Here is a 22,303-nt window from a genome sequence, read left to right as displayed (position 1 = left end):
CGGACTCCAAATCAGGATGCGAATTAATCAAAAATCAGCTGGATAATCTAGAGCGCGACGAAGTAATACAAGAGATCATCGAGAAAGCAGCACGCACGAAAACGTCTATTCAGTGGATTCCTGGACACGTCAAAACAACCGGAAATGAGATCGCGGACGCCTTGGCAAGAAATGGCGTTAATCAAAATACGATATCACATAACATGCTATTCCCGCACGATGTGTACAACATTTTAAAGGAGAGCAACTCAAATGAAATTCAAGAATGGTATGTTAATTACACCCAAGAGTATGGAAAAGGAAGGAAGTTCTTCAATTATCAGACAGGCATCAACAAATACTCTTGGTTTCACAATCTCAAACTATCAAATACTGAAACACGGACATTAAACAGGTTGATTGCCGGACATGACTACTCACCCTACTGGCTTAGCGTAATGCGAATCGCGGACAATCTATACTGCGATATATGCGAAAAAAGAAACACTTCAGAACACATCATCCTACACTGTGTGAAGCACATCATGACCCGTGATAAGTATGCACTAACTAAATACAGCACAATTCAAGAAGTATTTGACACAAAAAATATCGATATAATGAAAAACATGATAAAACTACTCGACGAACTCAAAATTCAAGTGTAACAAACTGAAACACACGTCCACCAAGGATAACAGTACGGCAGAGAAGTGGAAAACTCATGCAGACTAAAAAACGTACTGGCGTTATAGCGTACAGCTGTGCCATAAAATTACTGTGTGATGAGATAAACAAAATCAGCACACAGACCAGAAAGAAGAAGAAGAAGAACCAACGCTAGTCGAGAGAACAAATTCTTTCCAAACACCTGGAATTTCCTGATCTGTCGCACCGGCAGTTGGGAAAAATGTTGAACATTCACCATTCAACCGTCTCCAGAGTGTTGAAGCGGTTCCAGGATCGGTTGACGTTGGACCACGGCAAAGAAGCTGGAAGAAAACCGGGACCGGAGAACAAAAAGACGGAGGGAAAGGTGAAGCGGATGATTAAAGCAAATCCCAACGTCTCAAGCCGTGATTTGGCTAAAAAGATCGGCATGTCGCAGAGCTACATCCAGAATGCAAAGAAGAGAGCTGGACTACATACATACAAGGTGCAGAACTTCCCAAACCGCGATGAGCGGCAACAATCGACGGCTAAAACTCTGGCACGGAAGCTCTACGAGAAGATGCTGACAAAATATGGCTGCTGTGTGATGGACGACGAAATGTATATAAAAGCCGATTTTAAGCAAATTCCGGGGTTGGAGTTTTTCACCGACAAGAGCAAGTTCTATGTGGACGACAAATTTAAGAAGAAGAAAATGTCGAAGTTCGCCTCCAAATATCTCATTTGGCAGGCCATCTGCTCTTGCGGACTGAGGAGTGAGCCTTTCTTTGACAAAGGGCACAGTAAATGGCGAGATCTACAAATCTGAGTGCCTCGAGAAGCGCCCTTTGCCGTTCTTGCAGCAGCACGACGAGACTCCGCTATTTTGGCCAGATTTGGCATCATGCCACTATTCTAAAAGTGTCCTGGAGTGGTATGAGGCCAATTTTGTCCATTTTGTTCCAAAGAACATGAATCCGCCAAACTGTCCGGAGTTGCGCCCGGTGGAGCAGTACTGGGCAATGAACTTCGGGAACTTCGGAAGAGCAAGAAGACAGTCAAAGACGAGGACATGTTAAGAAAGTGGAAAAAAACTGAGAAACTGATACCGGATGACACTGTAAAGACTTTGATGGAGGGCATCAAGCGAAAATGCGTTCAATTTTACACTCAAGGCTCCATCGATTAACTTTTCTTTTGATTTTTGAGGTAAATATATGTATAAAACTACCCTAAAATTTTGGTTTGATTTTAACATTATAAGAAAATTGGCATGACATTTTCGGTGTCGCAATAATTTCGTGTTCGCCCTTTACAACCACATCATCAACAGATCCCTTTGCTATACTCCTACGGTGCTGCAGAAATGAAATCGCCAATGTCTCGGACCAGCGGACTTCCTGCAGCGAGTATCCCCACTTACAAAAGCGACGAACCATCTTGAAACAACCATCACGCCAGCAAAGGGCCCTCTGCCACGTAACGCAGCGACAGTGGCGAGGACGCCCACAGCTCAGCAAGATAACCATAACCCGAATTTCTTCCAGCGAATCCCAACCTACTACAAATACCAATCAGAGTACCAAGGCATCTCAACAGAGGCTCACTACAACCACATTATTATTGGGCCCTCTGTCACACCATTGCGGTGTTGGAGATGTCACCCATGGCCCTTAGGACCAGCGGAAAATTCGCAACCCATCCCTACAGAATTGTTGAGCCAATTCAAAGCACTCACAGTCAGGACAGCGGCACACCATAACCACAACATCTATGGGTCCTCGGCTATACCTTGCGGTACTGAAGAGGTCGCCAATGGCCCTTTGGATCAGCGGACCACCTGCGGCCGACTGCTATCTACAGAATGACGAGCAAATTTAGAACAACCACCTTCAAGAAAAAAACTCCGAAATCAGAAGCAAACTCTATTCAATTTATAATGAAATGTAATTAGTACCACTGCAATATTCTTTCATACGGGTGAATGACCAATCGGTTAAAACCCTAATAAATATTGTGCTTCCCTCCTGTAATGTCTCTGACATTACTTACCGATTTTTTCGCTTTAGAATCCTAGATTGTCAGTCTAAATGCGCATTGCAGCAGTCGAAAGAAATTGTACCAGAGCCAACGTACAGAATTCATCGCGGTTTCGTTTTAGAAAAATCGTTAGTGCCCCTGTGCAAAGACCAGTGACTTGATTATCCGCAAAGTTTGTGAATAACTCCATTATTTGGAATATAGGTCGTCAGTCACTCAATCTAAACTCAGACAGTTTTCCATCGAAAAGATTAGTCCACGTATCATCATACATGAAATTATAAAACAAAACAAAGCATGTGATATCAACAGAAATAACCCAACTTCAGAAATTTCATTTCTTAAAACATTCTTGTCTTACAGTCAACTGTTGAGATACCTTACGCAAAAATCTTTTCCTCTCTTCGTTTTTTGGTGACAACCGTTCCGGGCTTGTGCTGCGCATCGGTGTGGTTCATCAGCTCCGGTGGACAAACCGACACCGGGCTGGCCATGATAATCGTCTTCAAATCGTAGAACAGATGACTGTCGTCTTTCGTGCAGAAAGATATCGCACAACCAGTCTTTCCGGCACGACCTGTACGACCGATACGATGCGTGTAGTCCTCGATTGATTTGGCCATATCGTAGTTGATGACCAGCGAGACGTCTTTGATATCGATACCACGACCAGCGACATCCGTCGCGACCAGAATATCCTTGGAACCGTTTTTGAGTGAAGCCAGAGCGTACTCTCGCTGTTCCTGACCTTTGCCACCGTGCAACGTACATGCGTTGTAACCCAGCTTTTCCAGGCCCTTGGCGAGAACGTCCGCGCCCTTCTTTTGGTTGACGAAGATGATGCACGGTGGTTCGACACCTCGAGAAAGAATTTCCATCAGCTTCTTGCGTTTCTCGTTCTCTGTCATGATGTGCACAATCTGTTCGGTTCGTTCTGTTGGGCGACCAACAGAACCGATATAGACTGTGGCCGGGCGACGAAGATAGGTACGGGCTAGACGTTCCACTGCCGGAGGCATCGTTGCTGTGAACATCACCGTTTGACGATACTTTTTCTTGGTGTTAAAATTGGCCATTAGTTTAGAGGCATCTTCTGCTTCCTCCGTATCCGGTTTTAAATTAGTTACTGGCATGTATTCCAGAATTTTCTGGACATCCGGCTCGAAACCCATGTCAATCATACGATCGGCCTCATCCAGAACGATGTAGGTACACTGATTTAATACAAGGTAACGGTTCTCCAGCACATCGATAAGACGACCAGGGGTAGCAATGACAATTTCGCAACCAAGCCGAAGACGGAATCCCTGCTCTTCTCGAGATAAACCTCCGACTACGACGACAGTGCGAATACCCAACGGCTGCCCAAACTTCTGCGTCTCTTCCTCAATCTGTTGCGCCAATTCTCGAGTTGGAGCCAAAATAATCGCATAGGGACCTTGATCAGCCGTCTCCAAGCGGTCAATTTTCGGGAGCGATTGAATCCAATTAAGCAACGGAATCAAAAAGGCTAGTGTCTTGCCGGAACCGGTTTCGGCAATACCGATAATATCCCTATTCTGCAGACCAATTGGAATAGCTTGCCGCTGAATGGGTGTTGGTTCTTTATAACCAACTTTGTCAATAATATCCAGAATTTCTTTGGGGAAGCCGGATTCCTTCCAGGTTCTGAACGGATTAGGAATCTTGCCTCCTTTAATTGTAATGTTGTAATCCTCCCGAAATATACGCCAATCTCGTTCAGTCATCTCATCAGGGTCTTTCTCCGACCAGTGACGATCATCCCATTTTTGTTTCTCTTCCTTCTTTTTCACCTTCTTCAACCGGACCTTCTCCTGCTCCTTTTCAGCATCGGTTCGACGTTTTTCCAGTAGATCTCCATAAAATTTGCTTTGCTTTTTCTTCTGATCTTTGATATCAATTCCAGCAATGTTTCCGCGGCCAAAGAACTGCACATGGTGTCGTTCTTTGTAAAGATTATTATAATCCACAGATGTGTCCTCTGCTGCATCCCAATCAAAGACGAATTTTCTGTCGTTCAATCTTCGAACTCGTCTCTTTTTCTTGATGATTCCCAAATATCGTTCCCGAATTGCTTCCTGTTCTTTTTCCTTGTCCTTTACGGTAGGATCCTCCGTTGTCGATCGTTTCTTATCGTCGACCCCTTCTTTCTCTTTGCCATCACGGTCACGATTTCTGGCTCTTTCTCGTTCCCGCTCCCGCTCACGTTCCCTTTCCCTGCGGTCATACTTCTCCAGAGGATCCTTCTTCTCTCGATTAAGCAGAACCGTTACTGGCACATCGCCGAATTTGGCCACAACATTGGAAGTAGCAGCTTTCATGGCAGCCACCTCCTCTTGTCTTCTCTTCAGAGCTTCGGCTGCCCGCTGTTCCTTCGTTATAAAAACCGGCTTGCTTCTAGCTTGTTCTTCGGCTTTCTTTTTTGCCAATAATTCCTCCAGCGAAAGCGGTTCCTTTTTAGAACTCGTTTCCCGTTTCAACAGTGCCTTCATTTCTTCTGTTTCCTCGGATTCATCTTTCTTGTCAGCTTCCTCCTTCTTTTTCTTTTTGTCCCGGTTCCACTCACCCGATGACCGACGTTTGGTTATTCCCTCGCCAATGCGTTCCCTGGGCGCTACTGGTCCTTTGTCAACATGACCACGATCCCGATCTCGTTCCCGTTCACGTTCTCTTTCGAACCGGTCCCGATCCCGCTCACGCTCACGGTCTCGGTCCCGTTCAATTAGGTGTTCTCGTTCCCGGTAACGATCGCGATCACGAATTCGATCGCGTTCCAGATCAATGCGTTCTCGTGACCGAGAACGGCGCTTTTTATCGCCGGCCATCAGTAGTGTCCTGGAAACAGGAGCAAAATTAGTTTTTCTCACCCAATAAATCGAAAACGATTACAAACCTTTTTAGTTACCGCTGATAGGTTTAATTACTTTAACCACTCAGTTACCTCTTCAGGATAAAGTGATCCTAAACGGATTGAGACTGGTATTTTCTACAACTGGATGAATTTTTGGTAGCTTCTTTCACGAAATTTTGAGATTTATTTTTACAAACCTTAACCATCCAAGAAAACAGCAACTCCACTACACAAAAAATCAACAGAAACTAGAATGCACTTTTCAAATGACAGTTTTTCAAAGTGCATTCTCACACACACTGATATAAATCCGCATTTGAAAGTAGAGTTATTGTCGACTTCTGAAGGGCGCAACGGAAATGCAACCGTTTATTGCGCATTTCCCACCAACCTGGACTCCGCACTTTTAAAGTGCGAGTGATCTCAAAACTGCGAGCTGTCAAAAACATGTATTTCAAGTGATGGAGATGGTACTTTCATAGACAGACCAGTCGAACTAACCGGTCTATGAGAAGAATTTATTGGAAGAATGGTAAGTGCGCAGTGCGGTTAGAATCCAGTTTTTAGTGCCACAAGCAATACACAATCAACACTTTCTCCCAGCGCTAAAATATTCTGGTAGCAGTTGAAAATCGAAATAGTGAACTTGCGCCTTTCGGTTTTTTTTTCCTATTTTCAGCGCACGCAACTAAAGCGCAACTGGTGTAGATGATGCGCAACTTGATTCTACTTATGGTCAGCGCCACTTGTACCATTTGCCGAAAAGGTCGTTAAGTAACGTTACCATTCCAAAATGCCAATTTCCTCAAACAAATTTTAGGGCATATTATAAGGTGAATGGTGATCTTATAATCCATTTTTGCGGCGCTACATTGTTATTGGATATAACAAGGTACATTAAACATTCTACCATAAACATTTCTTCACCATGCTGTGCGATTAGTATAATCTTACACTACACACAATTCATTTAATGTTTTTTTTTACAATATGACAAATCGTGACGCAAAACAAACATGGTACCATACCACAAATCGTTTCGATCATTTGGTGTATTGTAACCACAGATAACCATTTCTCGAATAGTACAGTTATAGTTTTCGAGTGATACTATGCGATGGGCAAAATGTGATGCGTGTGTATAATAAACTACTTTATCGACACTATCAAATGCGGCTGATGTAAAAAGAACTTTATAAATGTTTTTTTTTCTGATTCACCCAAAAGCCTCTTCGCCCTCCCCACTCATCAGTTCGAATAACTTTTTTTATTCAATCGATTTATGGTAATCTGTGATTTGATTGCATGCCGTCCTCCATGTTCGGTTGTTGACATCTTATGGTGGTGGTACTGCCGCTTTTACTAATTGAGCTATTTCTGTAATCTAGTGGAACGTCATTTGGTTTTCATAATAATCTACCCACAATCGACTTTAGGAAGAGGGTAAATCGACATGTCATATACTAATAAACTGTTGATGATTACGAATGACCATGATTGTAAGAGCTGATTAATCACGGAGCATACCGTATATGGTTGGAACTTCAATTCAAATTTTCCCTTAATTTTCCTTGAATTGGTTTAAGAGGAGGTTTGCGAGCCTTTCGGTGATGGTGAGCCGTGTGTTTGATACAATGCATTCATATATAATATATAAACCGTTGAATCTGGTTGGTTAAGCAAATCGAGAATCTGGATGATGCATCCGTTATTAGAATTGACCATCTCTCCTCGTCTTGATAGGTGTAGCAACTTCCGACAGCTGTGTACTTACGTTGTTAAAAAGACTCATGATGTATACGAAAAATGTAATACATTTATATTGATCCACTTAAGAAAAAGGTATAAGCTCGGGTATTAGAGGAGGATTGAAATTCTTGAGTTGCTAGTACTGCAATACATGGTATTAGCCCCTCTTTAGAAGTCCATCCTAAATTAGTGAAGCTCTTTCCTACTAACAGAACTTCTTAAACGGCAGTGTTACGATGTGATATATTTTGCCATATACGAAATTTGATTATGATTAGTTTTACCATTTTGCTGAATGTGATTATAAACAAATTGTTGCTATAGATGAAATGTGAATTAATCTAATCGACCTTCGCTGAGTAAAACATTATTGAAAGCCTTGTGGATTCATTTCACCTTTTACAGAAATGTATGAAGCTTTAGATTTTGTCCAAAAACGAAACCTGTACGCCAAAAATTAAATTTGGAATTTCTTTTATCCAACCTTGGTAAGAAATAATAATAAAGTATTAAAGCACTTTATCCGTCGATAAATTATTATTTTTTCCTAATAAATATGTGCAATAAACAAAGATTCGTTATTTCATTTTAACAACACATTCAATTCAATATAAAGGATTATTGAAAACAGTAACCAAACGATTCGACTTGAGGTGAACATTATGGTTATCTTGTAAGGAAATTGTAACGATACACGTTTTTCTTTAAAGCAAACCTTACAGAACCATATGAAAACGACTGCCATCATCGTGACTTCAATTCAAATCGTTTCGATATATTTTTTAATAATCCTGCGGAAGCACCTCAATTCTTTTCTAACATACAAATATTATAACCATTCCCTATATTGTAACAATAACTCGTATCTTCATTCTATAATTTTACAGGAAAACGCATTTATCGTAATATCATAAATAGACCTTAACGTATGTGGTTACCATAGCACTTATGATTTTTGTATAATATGGAGGATTCCAGATAAAGTTTTTATTTATGCGGGTGGTTAGATAGTTTTGAATGGAAAATAAAAATTCGATTTGTTTACGATTTGCAGTTCGGCCCTTTTCAACTGTTTGCGGATGTATTGAATTTCGCTCCCTTCAGAAACACCGACGACGATACATCCCAATCAAACCATACTCGGCTATCTGTATGGTTTCTGCCAACATACCGGTTCAAATAGCATAACCGATTTCATCTGAGAACGCACAGTTTTATTTGAGCTGAAATAAGCCAAAACTCTGGCTCAAATTCCGCATGGGTTTGGCTGGGATGCAGCTAAACGTCAGTTGGTGAAGTTTTTCAAAAATTGTCAAAACAGAAGCTGGAGATGTCTCCGGCCGTTGTGTATTTTGTGGAATAATTACAAGTGCGGTTTTGTGCTGATTGTTAAATGTTTAGTAAGTGATTAAGTGAAAATAAAACAAGCAACATACAGCTAATTGGTGGAAGCAATGAGTAAAACAAAACGCCGCTCCGGTGGAGCCTCTGAGGCTTCGCCAAAGGCACAACAAGCTCCGGCGGAGGCGATGGAAGTTGACGTTGACGATGACGCCAATCTTTCGGACGATGAAGAGGGTAAAATGACGATGATGCTGGTTGCTGTAGCATAGTTTGACTGGTTTCTTTACTATTTCAGGAGGAACTCGCGTCGGAGGCATCTACATTCCCCCGCCGGTTCCACCGTACTGTTCAACAGAATGTAAGGGCCCACGATTGATCATCACAAACATTTCAAACTACAATTTTAAAAGCTACGCTGGTCATGTAACATTAGGACCATTCCATCAGCGGTTCTCGGCCATCATCGGACCGAACGGTAGTGGCAAAAGTAATGTAATCGATTCGATGCTTTTCGTGTTCGGGTATCGAGCGCAGAAGATCCGTTCGAAAAAGCTATCGGTTTTGTTGCACAGTTCATCGAAGCATCCGAATACTCCCACTTGCACGGTGGGAGTGCATTTCCAGCAAATTGTCGACAAAGAAGACGGTTCTTTCGAGGTAGTTCCCAATTCAGAATTTGTAGTTGCCAGGACGGCTTCCAGAGATAATTCCTCGTACTATACGATCGATAATAGGCGAGTTCATTTCAAGGAGGTGTCGAAACTGCTGAAACAGCATGGTATCGATCTGGATCACAATCGGTTCCTGATTCTGCAGGGAGAAGTCGAATCGATCTCAATGATGAAACCGAAAGCACTGACCGAGAACGATTGTGGTCTGCTGGAGTATTTGGAGGATATCGTTGGAACGACCAGGTATAAGCAACCGTTAGTTAAAATCAACGAACGGGTCGAGATGCTGAACGAGGAACGCACGGAGAAGCATAACCGATGCAAGCTGGCCGAACGTGAGATGAAGGATCTGGAGAAACCGATGCACGAAGCCGTCGAGTATCTGAAGTTGGAAAATTCTCTCACCAGAACTAAAAACCAGCAAATTCAGAAATATCTCAGCGAGCAACGAAAAAAGATTGGAGAGCTGGAGGTAGAGCGAGATCAGGCGGGTGATATTCTTAAAAAACATGACGACACGTACGAGGCTTTGAAAAAAGAACGTCTCGAGAAAGAGGCGTTGGTGAAGGAAGAGATTAAACAGTACGATGGGATGATGAAGAAAAAAGAAGAAAAAGAATCCGCTTTAAAGGCATCGCTTGATAAGTACACGAAAGTGCAGGCCAATATGAAGGCCACCAATGAACGCCGGAAAAAGACGATGGCTCAGATTGAGACGGAAAATAAAAAGTTACTAGAATTAAAACTGATACCGGAGAAAAATACCAAGGAAATTGCTGAGTCGGAGAAGAAAATTGAATCGTTGACCAAGCAGAAGACCGACATCGAAACAAAGTTGACGGCAAATTTGGCTACTTTAAAAGATGAGACTAAAGTTCTGCTGGAGGAAAAGGAAAAACAGCAAACGGAGCTGATCGATTTGAAAAAAGCAGTCGACGATAGCAAATCGGCTTTGGCGCTGGCAGAATCCGAACTAAAAATTTGCCAACATAATGAAACTACAGAGAAGCGAAAACTAGAAACTTTAAAGTATTCCTACGAAGATTCAAACAAATCGTACGAGGAAAAGCAGACGCGTTTGCAAGAGTTGGAACAAAACCTTCCTCAATTGCGAATTGATCTGCAGACGGCACAGGGAAAACTGCAGGAAAACGTGACCGAAGAGAAAGAGCTCCGCCAGCAGCTGCGGGGTGTGCAGGCAAAGCTGCAAGAATCGATGTCGGCTATGCAGGCTACCCGTTCTCAGGGTAAGGTTCTGGATGCGTTGATGAAACAGAAAAACGAAGGTCGCATTCCGGGCATTCTCGGTCGGTTGGGCAATCTCGGTGGCATCGATTCCAAGTATGACGTGGCGATTTCAACGTGCTGCGGTCAGTTGGATTTTATCGTGGTGGAAAAGGTTAACGATGCCCAGGCGTGCATCGATTTTCTGAAAAAGCACGATATTGGGCGAGCTTCGTTCATTGCGCTGGAGAAAATACAGCAATATGAGCAGTACTGTCACAGCCGGATTCAGACGTAAGTAGGAAGTGTTGCAGATTTTTGACTTTGGGGGGTTATTAAGTTTGCTATTATTATATTTTGGTGGACAATATGTCAAATAATCATATAATAATCTTGTTCTGAAATCTTTATAAAATACGGTAACCAATGATTTTTTGACAAAGGAACACATACGATTTGAATTCCTGGGTTACCATATTTCTGAATTCATTTGGTTGGTCTTCCTTCTGTGGACGGTGGGAGCCCAAGGCCTTGGGTTCACATCAGAGGCGAGCACTCGAACAATTTTTTGATTTTTTTTTGCTCTTTTTGGCGTTGTCTAAGGCTACTATCGTCTTAGCCCCCCCTCAAGGCAGAGGAACAAGAACCAAGAGGCAGACACTAGCAGACGCCATTGTTGCCGACGGAAAGAACGTCAACCAACAGGGAGAAAGTTGCAGGACCGTTATAGGTCCGAAGAAGATACAAGGGAAACAGCAAAAGCAGAAGCAAGAGCAAAAAGTAGATCAGAAGAGAAAAAAACCACCGGTTTGTCAAAAATCGCCAAAGAGAGAAGCCGTGTTCGTCAAAGCCAATGACGCCACGACGATTTTGGGGAAGACTATTTTTCTACATTAAGGAGAAAATTGTTTAAAGCCCTCTTTGCGCGTGAAGAGCGCAAAACCTATAACTAAATTTGTTATGGAATTTACGTTTCGAATTCGTCTCATGAAATTCCGACATTAACTTAGTTAACGGACTAAGCTAGCGCCGGATTGATGCTAGCTCCAAAAAACGGAGACACAATTTGTGTTCCTGAGCAAACCCCTAGTCAAGCGTGATGTCTCGCAAGAATAGAAGCTCATTTTAAGGCAAGAAATGTTTCAATTTCATTTGACCCATCGACTCATCCCAAATGTGTCGACTTGGGTGCATAGGAAGCATGGAGAGGTGAGCTTCCATTTGACGCAGTTTTCGTCCGGGCGTGGATGCTTCCGGAAGTATCTGCATTGGTTTGGACATGCTTCGTCACCCCTTTGCCCGGAGTGTGTGAACGTGCAAGAGATACCACGTGGTCGTTAAATGCCTTAGTTTCGCAGAAGTTTGTAGGAGTATGCCTGGTGTGACAGTGGACAATATCATTGAAGAGATGTGCCACTACGAGCATATCTGGGAGGCTGTCAACAGAGTGCTTACGAGCATACTCTTTAAGGCGCAGAGGAAGTGACGAAGGGACCAACAAAGTAGCGCCTATGGCTAGAACACCGTCGTGAAGCCATAAAACGGTATTCGAGAGAAATTCCGCCGCTGGGAACTCGTTGAGTAGTACACGACGCCGGTGTAGACTAGGCCCGCCGGGGACCAGTTGAGTAGTACGCGATGTAGCACCGAGTTTGGGTCGTCGGGGCGCCAGTGAACCGGCCTTCAGGCTTCACCGAAATCGCCGGACCGACCTCGACACCCTACAGGGTAGCTCGTGAGTAGACTAGATCCACCTTCAGGGATTAGACCAAGTAGACCGAATAGAATAGCTAGCAGTGCGTCGTTGGTGCGCCAGTTAACCGGACGCTACGCTCCATCCGAAATCGCTGGTTCGACCTTAGCAACTATTGGCTGGTCCGTTGAGTGGGCTAGATCCATCATCGGGGACTAGATCGAGTAGATCGAGACGAAGTGGGGAGCTAAATGGGTCACAGAAAATCTACCGCTCGGCTTCGGGAGAACCTTTCTCGCCGGGAAATTCTTCGTCTTAGCAGGCTAGATCCATCATCGGGGATTAGAACAAGTAGTTCGCAATTAAGATTTTTGTAAAGTCGGGAGCTGAATGGCACATCGGGGAATTTCAGCGAAATGGAACGAGAGGGGAACCAAAGGGCCTAAAGGAGTTGCGGTGCTAAATGGCACCGGACAGGGAGCCAAAGGGCTCAAGAAGTTGTGCTAAAACCAAAGAAGAATCGGTATCGGGAGAACTTCCTTCGTTGGGAAACTCTTCGCCGGTGTAAGCTAGATTCACCGCCGGGGACTAGACTGAGTAGACCGTGACGAGACACCACCAGTCGCGGGTCGTCGAGGCACCAGCGAACCGGTCCATCGTCGGGGACTGAATGGGAGAGAAGGGAGTTGCCGTGCTGAATGGCACAAGGGAGCCGAAGGGCTCAGTGAATTAGACAATCTGAAGCATGCCACCCAGATTGTCCGTAAGGGAAGAGCACTAAGTCTCGACTCACAGCCAGCTTTCTGACTGTCATGCAGAAATTCCTAGTCTATGTGGATGGTGGAGAACTGATGGTGTGTCGAGGAGTGGTGCTGTAACTCTACTGAAGAAACCCACTACTAACTACTACCTAACTACTGAATTAAAGTGTGTGCTACGCACAAAAAAACCCATCTTCGAAGTAATACCGTAAGGTAGTCCCTAGGAGGAATGTGGTTTTGGAAAAGTTGTTGGTTTTTGTTGGTTGACTGTTGAAAAGAAAAGAAAGAAAGTGTTTCTAGAATGGACGAAGACATGTGGTATGTTTTTCGGAGATCTTCCAGCTCTTTGCAGTTGCGAGCAGGTGCTCCACAGTGCGCCTAGTTTTGCAGATTTCGCATGAGGGAGGATCAACCCGATATATGGTGTGGGTGTGGCTGATCTTTGTGTGACCCACTCGGAGCCGGGATAATATTTCTGCTCAGTTCTGCTCCTCCGGTCCTCCCATGTCTCCAGCGATCCCTTGATCTTTTGTAGATGCCCATACGATGCTTTCTAGCGCAGTGTGAAGTTGTCTTTCGCCTTTTTTGTAAATTCGATGTATATATCTGTGGTTGGAACTTCCTTCGATAGCAGTTTTCTAGCTCTACCTGGCTGCTAGTCTGTCTGCGTCGGTATTTCCCCGAATGCCGCTGTGTTCGGGTATCCAGCAGAGTGTGGTGAGAATATCGGAGGTCATCTCGATCGCCTGTATGTAGAAGTGTTTCGATTGCCCGGATTCGAGTGCCGTGAGTACGGCTAGTGAGTCAGAGAATATCACCGTGGGTATGTTTTCCGTTTTGTTTGCAATTGCCGTTGCTATAGCCGCCGCCTCGGCTGAGAATACGGAGCAGGAGGATGGTAGGCGGAGGGCAAGGCCAGTTCCAATGCCACTTACTCCCACTCCAACCTCCTCGTCCGATTTCGATCCGTCTGTGAAAATTTGGACATGGTTAAGATATTTCCCATTCAGAAGTTGCCGAAACGCGGCTCCTACGACATTGGGGGAATCTCCTGCCTTGATTTTCCGCGACAAATTGGTGTCGATGTTGGGACCTCTGTCCGACCAGGAGCGTGGCCAATTTCTATGCCGCCGGCCAATGAATGGTAGTAGATTCCCAGAGTACTTTTCGTAGATATCGTTTGCTATATTTTGCAGAAAACACTCATTTCCTGATGTCCGTTCAAGGAATCCAAGAACTCTTCTGAGCACCGTCGCAGCCGCTTCCCATTCGAAAGGGGAGAATGCCAGCCTCAACGCATGCAGCTTCGGCTGGGGTGCTTGGTAGTAAGTTTGAGACCATTCTAATCGCTCCGTGATAGACTGGGGCCAAATATTCTACGAGTCCCTCTAAGTTTCTACTAGTCATTTCTATACCGTAGAAGATTCTTCTACTAATGATTGCTTGTGATATGTTTAGAGCGGTTTTACGATTGCACTTCGGATGACGCGAGCTTATCGTCCGGACTAAGCGCTTTCGACTTTGGCAGTCTCTCTTGATCTGCCGAAAGTGAGGTATGCACGTCATTTTACTGTCCAGAGTGACTCCTAAAATTTTTGGTTCTTTCCGAAACGGAATTACGGATCCGTTCAAAATGACAGGTCTGTCGGTGGCTATGTGGTGAGATCCACAGCAATGGGTTATAATGCTCTTGCTTACAGCGATGTTGAAACCGACCGAGTTAGCTTATCGACTAACGGCATTAACCGCAGCTTGTATTTTGATCCTGATGCGTGCTTTTGTTTTTCCGGTAGCTACTAAGACGATATCGTCAGCATATACAAATATGTATATATCCTTCGGGTGTACGAAAAAAAGGGAGTTCATTCCAACTAAAAACGGCTAGCACCGAACCCTGGGGGACTCCGTTGTCTTCAACGAATTCTTCAGAGAGGCTTCCCCCAATACCTACTTTAAAGCGACGGTTGCCGAGAAATTCTTTCACGAAACGGTCAAGATTCCCCCTTACCCCCCAATTTGTGTAATTGTTTAAGAATTTCTGCTCGCCAAACAGTGTTGTACGCTTCTGCAATATCCAATATTTCTATGTCGGCGTGTTGGTCGCTGTTTAGTGTTTGGTGGATTACTTCTCCTAGAGAGCCCAGGTGAAGACCCGGTCCTAAGCCCTTTCTGAAGGCAAATTGTCGTTTGTCTAGCAGTTCGTTATCTTCCAGAAAGGTTGATAATCTCTGGGTAACCATCCTTTCGAAAGTTTTCGCAGTACATGGTAACAGGTTTATCGGTCTAAAATCCCTTACTGATCTCTTACTATGGCATTTTTTGGGTAACGGCACGACGAGAGCCGTCCGTCAGTCGTCTGGGAAGAGTCCACCTTCCCACAGTCTATTGAAGCTGTCTAGAAGCGCCCTTTTCTCGGCTGGCGGAAGGTGTCGAAGGAGAGGATATCCCACTTCGTCGAGACCCGCGGAATTTCCACTGGATGCACTGAGTGCTACTGCTAACTCCGGTCCAGAGAACGGCCTATTGTAATGTTGACTGGAATCGGGTGTGAACACTGTCGGTGTCGCCTCATGAATAGCTTTGCGGTTTGCGAAATTAGACGGAAAGATTCATCTGATGGCATGAGTTGAAAATGTCGCCCTATTTCATTCGCAATTTCTTCGGGATCCACGGTCGTTACGCCGCTAATCTCGAGAGACAGTCCGTTCTGTCGGCGTTTGCCACTAATTGCGTTTACCCTTCTCCATAATTCGGCCGTCGAGGACTCTGGACCTATGCCGCCAAGGAATTCTGACCAACGGTCTGCTTTTGCTTTCTGGATAGCTGCTCTTCTCTCATTCCTTTTCTTTCGAAAGTCTGCCGACCTATCATCCCATTTTGGATGGTGATTTGGAATTTTTTTAAGCAGTCGTAATGCTTTCTTGCGTGCTTTCAAAATTGCATTCGTTGGTTGACAATTTTAATGCTTCGTCTGTTTGCTTTGCCTGAGTAGTTGTCAAGGTCGATTCCACCGAGTATGCTGTTGTTCTTGTGATTTTTTCTAAGCGGGCGGCCCGCCTGCTCGATACCTCGACAGCCGTTGAGGCAGCGGAAAGGACCACGAAGTCCGCCGTAGGTTGAGTGCCGAAAGTAGTACCAATTTGTGGGGTGTCTGCTGGGAGATTTTGAAACGGGGTACTGATTTGCATTATAATGGTATTATTTGTACTTGTCTGTAGGTTTTCCAATGGTCCCACGCCGACAGCCGCCGGGGGTGCATCGGGGTGTGCCGGAACGTCCCCGGTCGGGGTCAGCGCAGGCGAGTGGTTTGATGTTACTTCGAATGATATTTGTTTCATTTTTTCTTCTTGATCCAGAATTAACTCTATTTGATGGCGGTGAAATTTGTAGTTCGTTATTGCCTGTTTCAGTCGGAGAATTCAATAGGGATTGTACCCTCTTTATTTCGATACTGGTTGAATTTTTCTATGGGTTCTATGGAGCTAGGTCTGATTCTCGTATTCCTTCGTTGTTCCATTGTCGAGTTGGCTTCCGCCTTCTTCTTGATTGGACTCCTCGATTTGTCCTCCCTTTTGTGATTTCGCTCCATGTTCCTTTTGCGTTCTTGTTTGGAGCTCTCCTTTTTCTGGAGTCCATCTGTTCTGAAGTTTTGCTATTTTTGGGAAAGCACCGATAGTAGGTTACTGTTTTTCCTTGCTGTCTTCGAATTTTCCATCAAATTTTTGTTTACTGAAGTCTTTGAATGCACCTCGAAGGGCGGCGAGTTCTCATAAAACCTCTTCAAGTTGTTGTCTTGTCTCCGCCAGTTGGGTTTTCAAGCTGCGTATCTCGTTATCTTTTGCGTTTTCCACTTGCTGATTGAAGTTACTTTGCTTAAGCTTTGTCAGCTCATCTCGTAGCAGTTTTATGGTCTTGTCCTTGTCATCTAGGTTGGGGTTCAATAGTTCTTTTAGAGTGTCTGCGTAGCTAACACCTGTCTTTCTTTTCGTTACGATTGCTCTCGCCTCCGAGAATGATAGGTTATTGGAAACTTTTATTTTAATAATATTTTGCTCGTCGATGTATTTTGGACATTCACGATGGCGGATTGAGTGCTCCTCACCGCAGTTAATGCATTTATTTGGTGCTTTGCACGGGTATTCTTTATTGATCTCGTGTTTTTCGCTACATGTCAGACATACGTGCGGGTTGAGGCAGGAGCGGCTACTGTGACCGTATTTTCCACAATTATAGCACATCATAGGTGTCGGAAAATATTGGCGAAGGGGGGTGCGGACTAGTTTCATGAAGATCGTTTCGGGGAGGTATGAGCCCGAAAATGAAAGCACGGTTAGGGGAGTGTTTATCGCCTTACCTTCGACTTTTTTGGTGATGCGCCTGACGGCCACCACATTTTGTCCGCTCAGCTCTTTGACCAATTCGTCGGAGCTAATATTCTTGGTATCCACATCGTATACGACACCCTGGACGAAATTTAGGGTTGGGTGGGGGATAATTTCAATGAGTTGTCCATTATAGAGGGATTTCATCTCTAGTAACGCGTTGTATGCTTTTCTCGACGTTGTTCTCAATACATACCGCATGCCTCTGGATTCTTTGACTGCAGATATAATCTTCGAGGGATCGGTTTGAAGTTTCGTCCTTACGGATTGGAGGATCAAGAATGGGTTAGCGGGTAGTCGTTGTTCCGCCTCCCCCTCTTCATTTACCGCCCGCATTAAGAGTGTTACATCCCCGGAGTTCATATAATCAGGTATAGCGTGGCTAGAGGATGGTCCTCCCTCCCTATCGGGAGGAGGCGTATGCAGCCCTATTGGCCTCGGTTATCTATTTACTTGTTCACAAGCTTTATTTTCAATCCTGCGCAAGTCACCTGTATCGAACTTGGTAGACTTGTATTCAATCTTGCGTTCCACCTTGTGTTGTATCACCACCTATTCGCTATTGCACACACGTTTTCTTGATCGCTGTTCTGTATTAGTTTATTTTTGAACGATTGTCTCACGATGTCCGGGTGGCAGAGCACCGGCGTCACAAATGGTTGAACTACGCTTCCGCAGCGATATACACACCTTTTCGGTTGTTAAGTAACCACACTACAATCTTTTTTAAGTAAATCACTCGCAGCGCCAAATATCTATTGATCGAATGATTGAACCGGCACAATACACTACTGTGTATAAGCGACAATTTACGGAGCTTAACAGTAGGCGACCTATTCGCGACGCGTGTTCGGTACAAACTGACAATCACCCATTGTTTTCGAATACTTTATGTGTTCTGCTCCTGTGGAACGAGTCGCATCCGTCAAGGATCTAGGTGACACTCTCGATTGTAAACTACGGTTCACCGCACATGTTTCTTCTGTCATAGCTAAATCCTACGCTATACTTGGACTCATCAAGCGCAACACCTGTGATTTCACTGATGTTTGTTGTCCAAAATCTCTATACATCGCACTGGTACGCAGTATTCTGCAATCTAGAGTTACCGTTTGGGCCACGTATCAAACCGTCCACATTAATCGTCTTGAACGGGCACAGAAGAACTTCATCAGGTTTGCCCTTCGTCGGCTGCCCTGGCAAAATCGATTACAATTACCTCTATACGAAGATCGCTGCGCTCTCATTAATCTCCCTACGCTGCGAAATAGGAGAATCTTTCTGCAACGACTCTTCATCTTCGACTTGCTTACAGATAACATGGATTCCCCTGTGCTCTTAGCCAAGCTTGACTTCAACGTTCCAGGAAAATCTTTCCGGATAAATGATTTTTTCCGGCGCTCAACACATCGTACACTATACGGACAGAATACTCTTCAACAACGTTTATCCACGTTTTGATCTTAGTATTAGTAGAGTCTTTCTAATTAAAAATAGCTTTAATTAGATTATAGTTTTTTAGTCCGTGCGATGTAATATTTTTAATCGAAGGCAATTCACAACCAATCAATCAATTTGTTGGGAAAATATTGACTGGCAAAATAAATGTCCCAGATATTCTCTAATAAATCAACATCAATTTACCGAGAAACCTTAGATCTCGTAACCATAAGGGCGATGTGTAATGTTTTCAATAGTGTGTATGACCATTTTGATTTTTATGTTTCCAGTGATGTTTTCATGAATAGACTTAGAAGATTGAATTAGTTTATAAGATTAAGATAAAATATTTCTCCCTCGGCATGATACTGTACCTTGATGTGGTCCGGGGGCTTTTCCACCAAAGCAGTATTACAGTGATTATATCACAGAAACTTGGGATACGATTAATTTCTTTTTAGTTAAGCTACATTGTGATCAATTTTAGTACTTAACTTGGCGACCTTTATTATTCACTGCCATGGTCAAATAATATACAATGTGGGTTTAGGGCCCAATTCTCTCTGCAGGCACCCTTCTTTTGCTGCTATATTTTCAATTAGATCCATGCTAACACTCACTAACACAAATTGCTTATTCTCTCATATACACTAACAATCTCTCATTCCAAACGTACAAACGTGGCCTACGCGATAACACAAACCTGGTCACAAATACGAACGCCCGCGATCTCGCCAATATTCAAACACCCCGATTGATTAGGTGAACGTTGGAACCTAAGAACCTAAGCTCGCGCAATCATGAATCGGTCACTTCCGGAAGTCTCCGCCCTTGATCCTAGCAACCCAAATTCATGCCTTTAGTTGGACCAATAGAAATAAAAACTAGACAAGACGTTCACGCGCGATCATTGAAGAATACGCAAACATGCGAATGGCCACACGCTTATAAAAATAATGCGTCCACGCGAAGTTACATACATACTAGCACACGCGACAAAAACGTCCACATACAACCGCTCGAGTCCTTCGCGATCATCCACGCACGACCACAGCCACGATCTCTTAAAAGTATAACACCCCGGTGACTAAGTGAATGGTTTAGCACTTATAAATTAACAATCCCGGTCTCGAGAGTGAACCTCCAAATGCCCGTGTTCGCGCGATCATGAATCGGTTTCGTCCGGAATCCCCTATTCTCGGCCCTAGTAGCATAAGTCCAATGCCTTCAGGTGGACCAATCAAAAATATAATGCTCATATCCACTAAACTACATAAAAATCGAATGTATACACACAAAGTCACATACACGCGACAAACAAATATAAAAATGCTTGAGCCCTTCGCGACCATCCACGCAACCTATACTCGCGCTCTTTCAGACATTATAACATCCCGGTGATAATATGAACGTCTCAGCACTTGTAATCACTCAAACGCAGTCTCAAGCGTGAACCTACAGTCCCCCGTACTCGCGCATTCATGAATCGTTCACGTCCGGAAGTCTCTATCCTCGATTCCAGAAGTCTAGGTCCACGCCTTAATTGAATCAATTAACTCTACAGCTCCAGTAGGACAACTCTCGAAAAAAAATCGGAATATTATTAATACTCAATAACAATACTAACTCTTCTCTTTATTTAATTTTTATTTATTTTCGGTCTCATGCGTCATATTCTTGTGATGACCTTTTCGAGCTCATACATCCAAGAAGAGCAACATTGCTGCCAACAATGCTTCTTCTCTGCCATCAGACGTCGCCAGGTTTTAGAACAATGGAGATGTATTCTCATACTCGATGGAATCAGATAAGTAGGAACGATCAACAAACTGCAAGTAGTATATAACACATTTCTTATTTTGACGTATAAATTATTATTCGCATTAAAATATTATTTACAGGCTCCACACATATCTCAACATACACAAATACACAAATGCTTGACAGGTGACTAGGCCAAGTGCATTCACTCGTAGGATCTATCATTTCGATGATCGCCTCGATTCTACGAAACCAGTGCACAAGTAAACTGACATAAGCTAGTCTCATCTGGTGAATGCATGTAACCTGGAAACCCCAGACACGACAGGACGAGACGGACAGACTGGACTCGACGAGGCCTAGTTCAGAGTTTTCAGGCATTCTGCAATGCACGGTTAGCGACCTAAAGAAAGAAACATTCGGCATGTTATTTTTCCTTTTATTACTATATCTTAAGTTAGGTTCATACTCATACTCACTAACACAACCAATAGCATATTCTCCCATATACACTCACATCCAAAGCGCACAAACACCCTTAACTTTCGCGATAACACAAACAACGCGAATTTACATTACAATTTCAATCATCCACACTCACCTACGCTCGCAATTTCGCCAACATTAAAACACCCCCTTACTTAAGTGAACTTTTCAGCACTTATAACTTTACAACCGCGGTCGCAAGCATTAACCCACCACTCGCGCGATCATAGACCAGCTACGTTCGGAATTCTCTACTCTCGACTCATGCCTTCAGTTGGACCAATCAAAAATGATGCAATGAATGATGCATATTCACCAAACAACACGTTCTTCTACCATACACTAAAATTAATTATCATATTCACGGTCCGCGCGCGATCGTTCAAGAATACACGTGAATATGCGAATGGCCACACGAATCTAAGATCGAATTTATGCACGCAAAGTTAGAGACACGCTAGCATTCAAATGCTCGAGCCTTTGGCGATCACACTATTACACAATTAGTAAACGCCCACGCTAACCCAGACAGATATGCACTCCTGGACTCGCACGCTAAAAACCACACCTTCCACGCATACACCACCCAGGACTGAACATTAGATTCATACATACAAAGCAACAAGTAATAATTACAGGCATTCGTCTGGAAACCGGGGGAAGTACATCTCAAACGCAGAACTTATCATTTCAATGATGGCCTTGGATCTGCGTTGCCTGTGTTCAAGGCACCATAGCTTTGTCCGTCAGGTCAAGGATGTATGAAACCCGCTAGCCACCACCCTCGGCCCTAGCTGCCCATAAAGGGATAAAAAAAAAGATTAAGATAAAATATTTCTGTAATCTTATTGTATCGCTGTATAATACGTAGGTAATTTTGTTAATTAGTAATGTGAGATCATTGTAATGAGGAGAATAAACGTACGAAAAGATGATGAGTTTTTACGCGCATTCGAGGTCTGCTTCTGAAGTGAACCTTAAAATGGGCTTTTCCCATACAACAACAACCTTGAATTTCATAAATAAATAAATAAATAAATAAATAAATAAATGGCTCTTATGCCAAACGACTTTAATAGCATTCAACATACTGTATATTGTATGCCAAATGGCCTACTATAATTTTTTTTCTATGACAAACGGGCATTATGCCAAATGACTTTATGCCAAATAGGTTAGCCCCCAATCAACGGTGGTACGGGTTCCACGAATTTGCTTTAACTTCACCCAAAATTCGGTCTGAAGCACTC

General features: G+C 43.6%; 2 protein-coding genes across 3 annotated transcripts in view; one reads left to right on the top strand and one right to left on the bottom strand.

The window, feature by feature from the left end:
- Window positions 1-3,002: 3,002 nt before the first annotated feature.
- On the bottom strand, window positions 3,003-5,789 carry LOC131679066 (probable ATP-dependent RNA helicase DDX23). The gene is made up of 3 exons (XM_058959620.1): window positions 5,740-5,789; window positions 5,585-5,683; window positions 3,003-5,526 (listed from the first exon to the last, which is right to left on the bottom strand). The coding sequence occupies exon 3, from the start codon at window positions 5,514-5,516 to the stop codon at window positions 3,051-3,053; it is 2,466 nt and encodes an 821-aa protein (XP_058815603.1). The 5' UTR covers window positions 5,517-5,526; window positions 5,585-5,683; window positions 5,740-5,789; the 3' UTR covers window positions 3,003-3,050.
- A 2,780-nt stretch (window positions 5,790-8,569) lies between these two features.
- Window positions 8,570-22,303, top strand: part of LOC131679063 (structural maintenance of chromosomes protein 4) — a 31,655-nt gene continuing 17,921 nt past the window's right edge. Inside the window, exons 1-3 of one of the 2 annotated variants that reach the window (XM_058959617.1) lie at window positions 8,571-8,706; window positions 8,737-8,869; window positions 8,931-10,824. In XM_058959617.1, the coding sequence (XP_058815600.1) occupies window positions 8,746-8,869; window positions 8,931-10,824 (2,018 nt within the window). In that variant the 5' untranslated portion in view covers window positions 8,571-8,706; window positions 8,737-8,745. Of the gene's footprint in view, window positions 8,870-8,930; window positions 10,825-22,303 lie in introns of both variants that reach the window. The other variant, XM_058959616.1, reaches the window with a different exon arrangement.

The sequence above is a fragment of the Topomyia yanbarensis genome, chromosome 2 (genome assembly GCF_030247195.1).
Source record: "Topomyia yanbarensis strain Yona2022 chromosome 2, ASM3024719v1, whole genome shotgun sequence".
NCBI lineage: Eukaryota > Metazoa > Arthropoda > Insecta > Diptera > Culicidae > Topomyia > Topomyia yanbarensis.
Note: the sequence above shows the minus strand (reverse complement) of the source record. Positions and strands in the feature narration are given on the sequence as shown.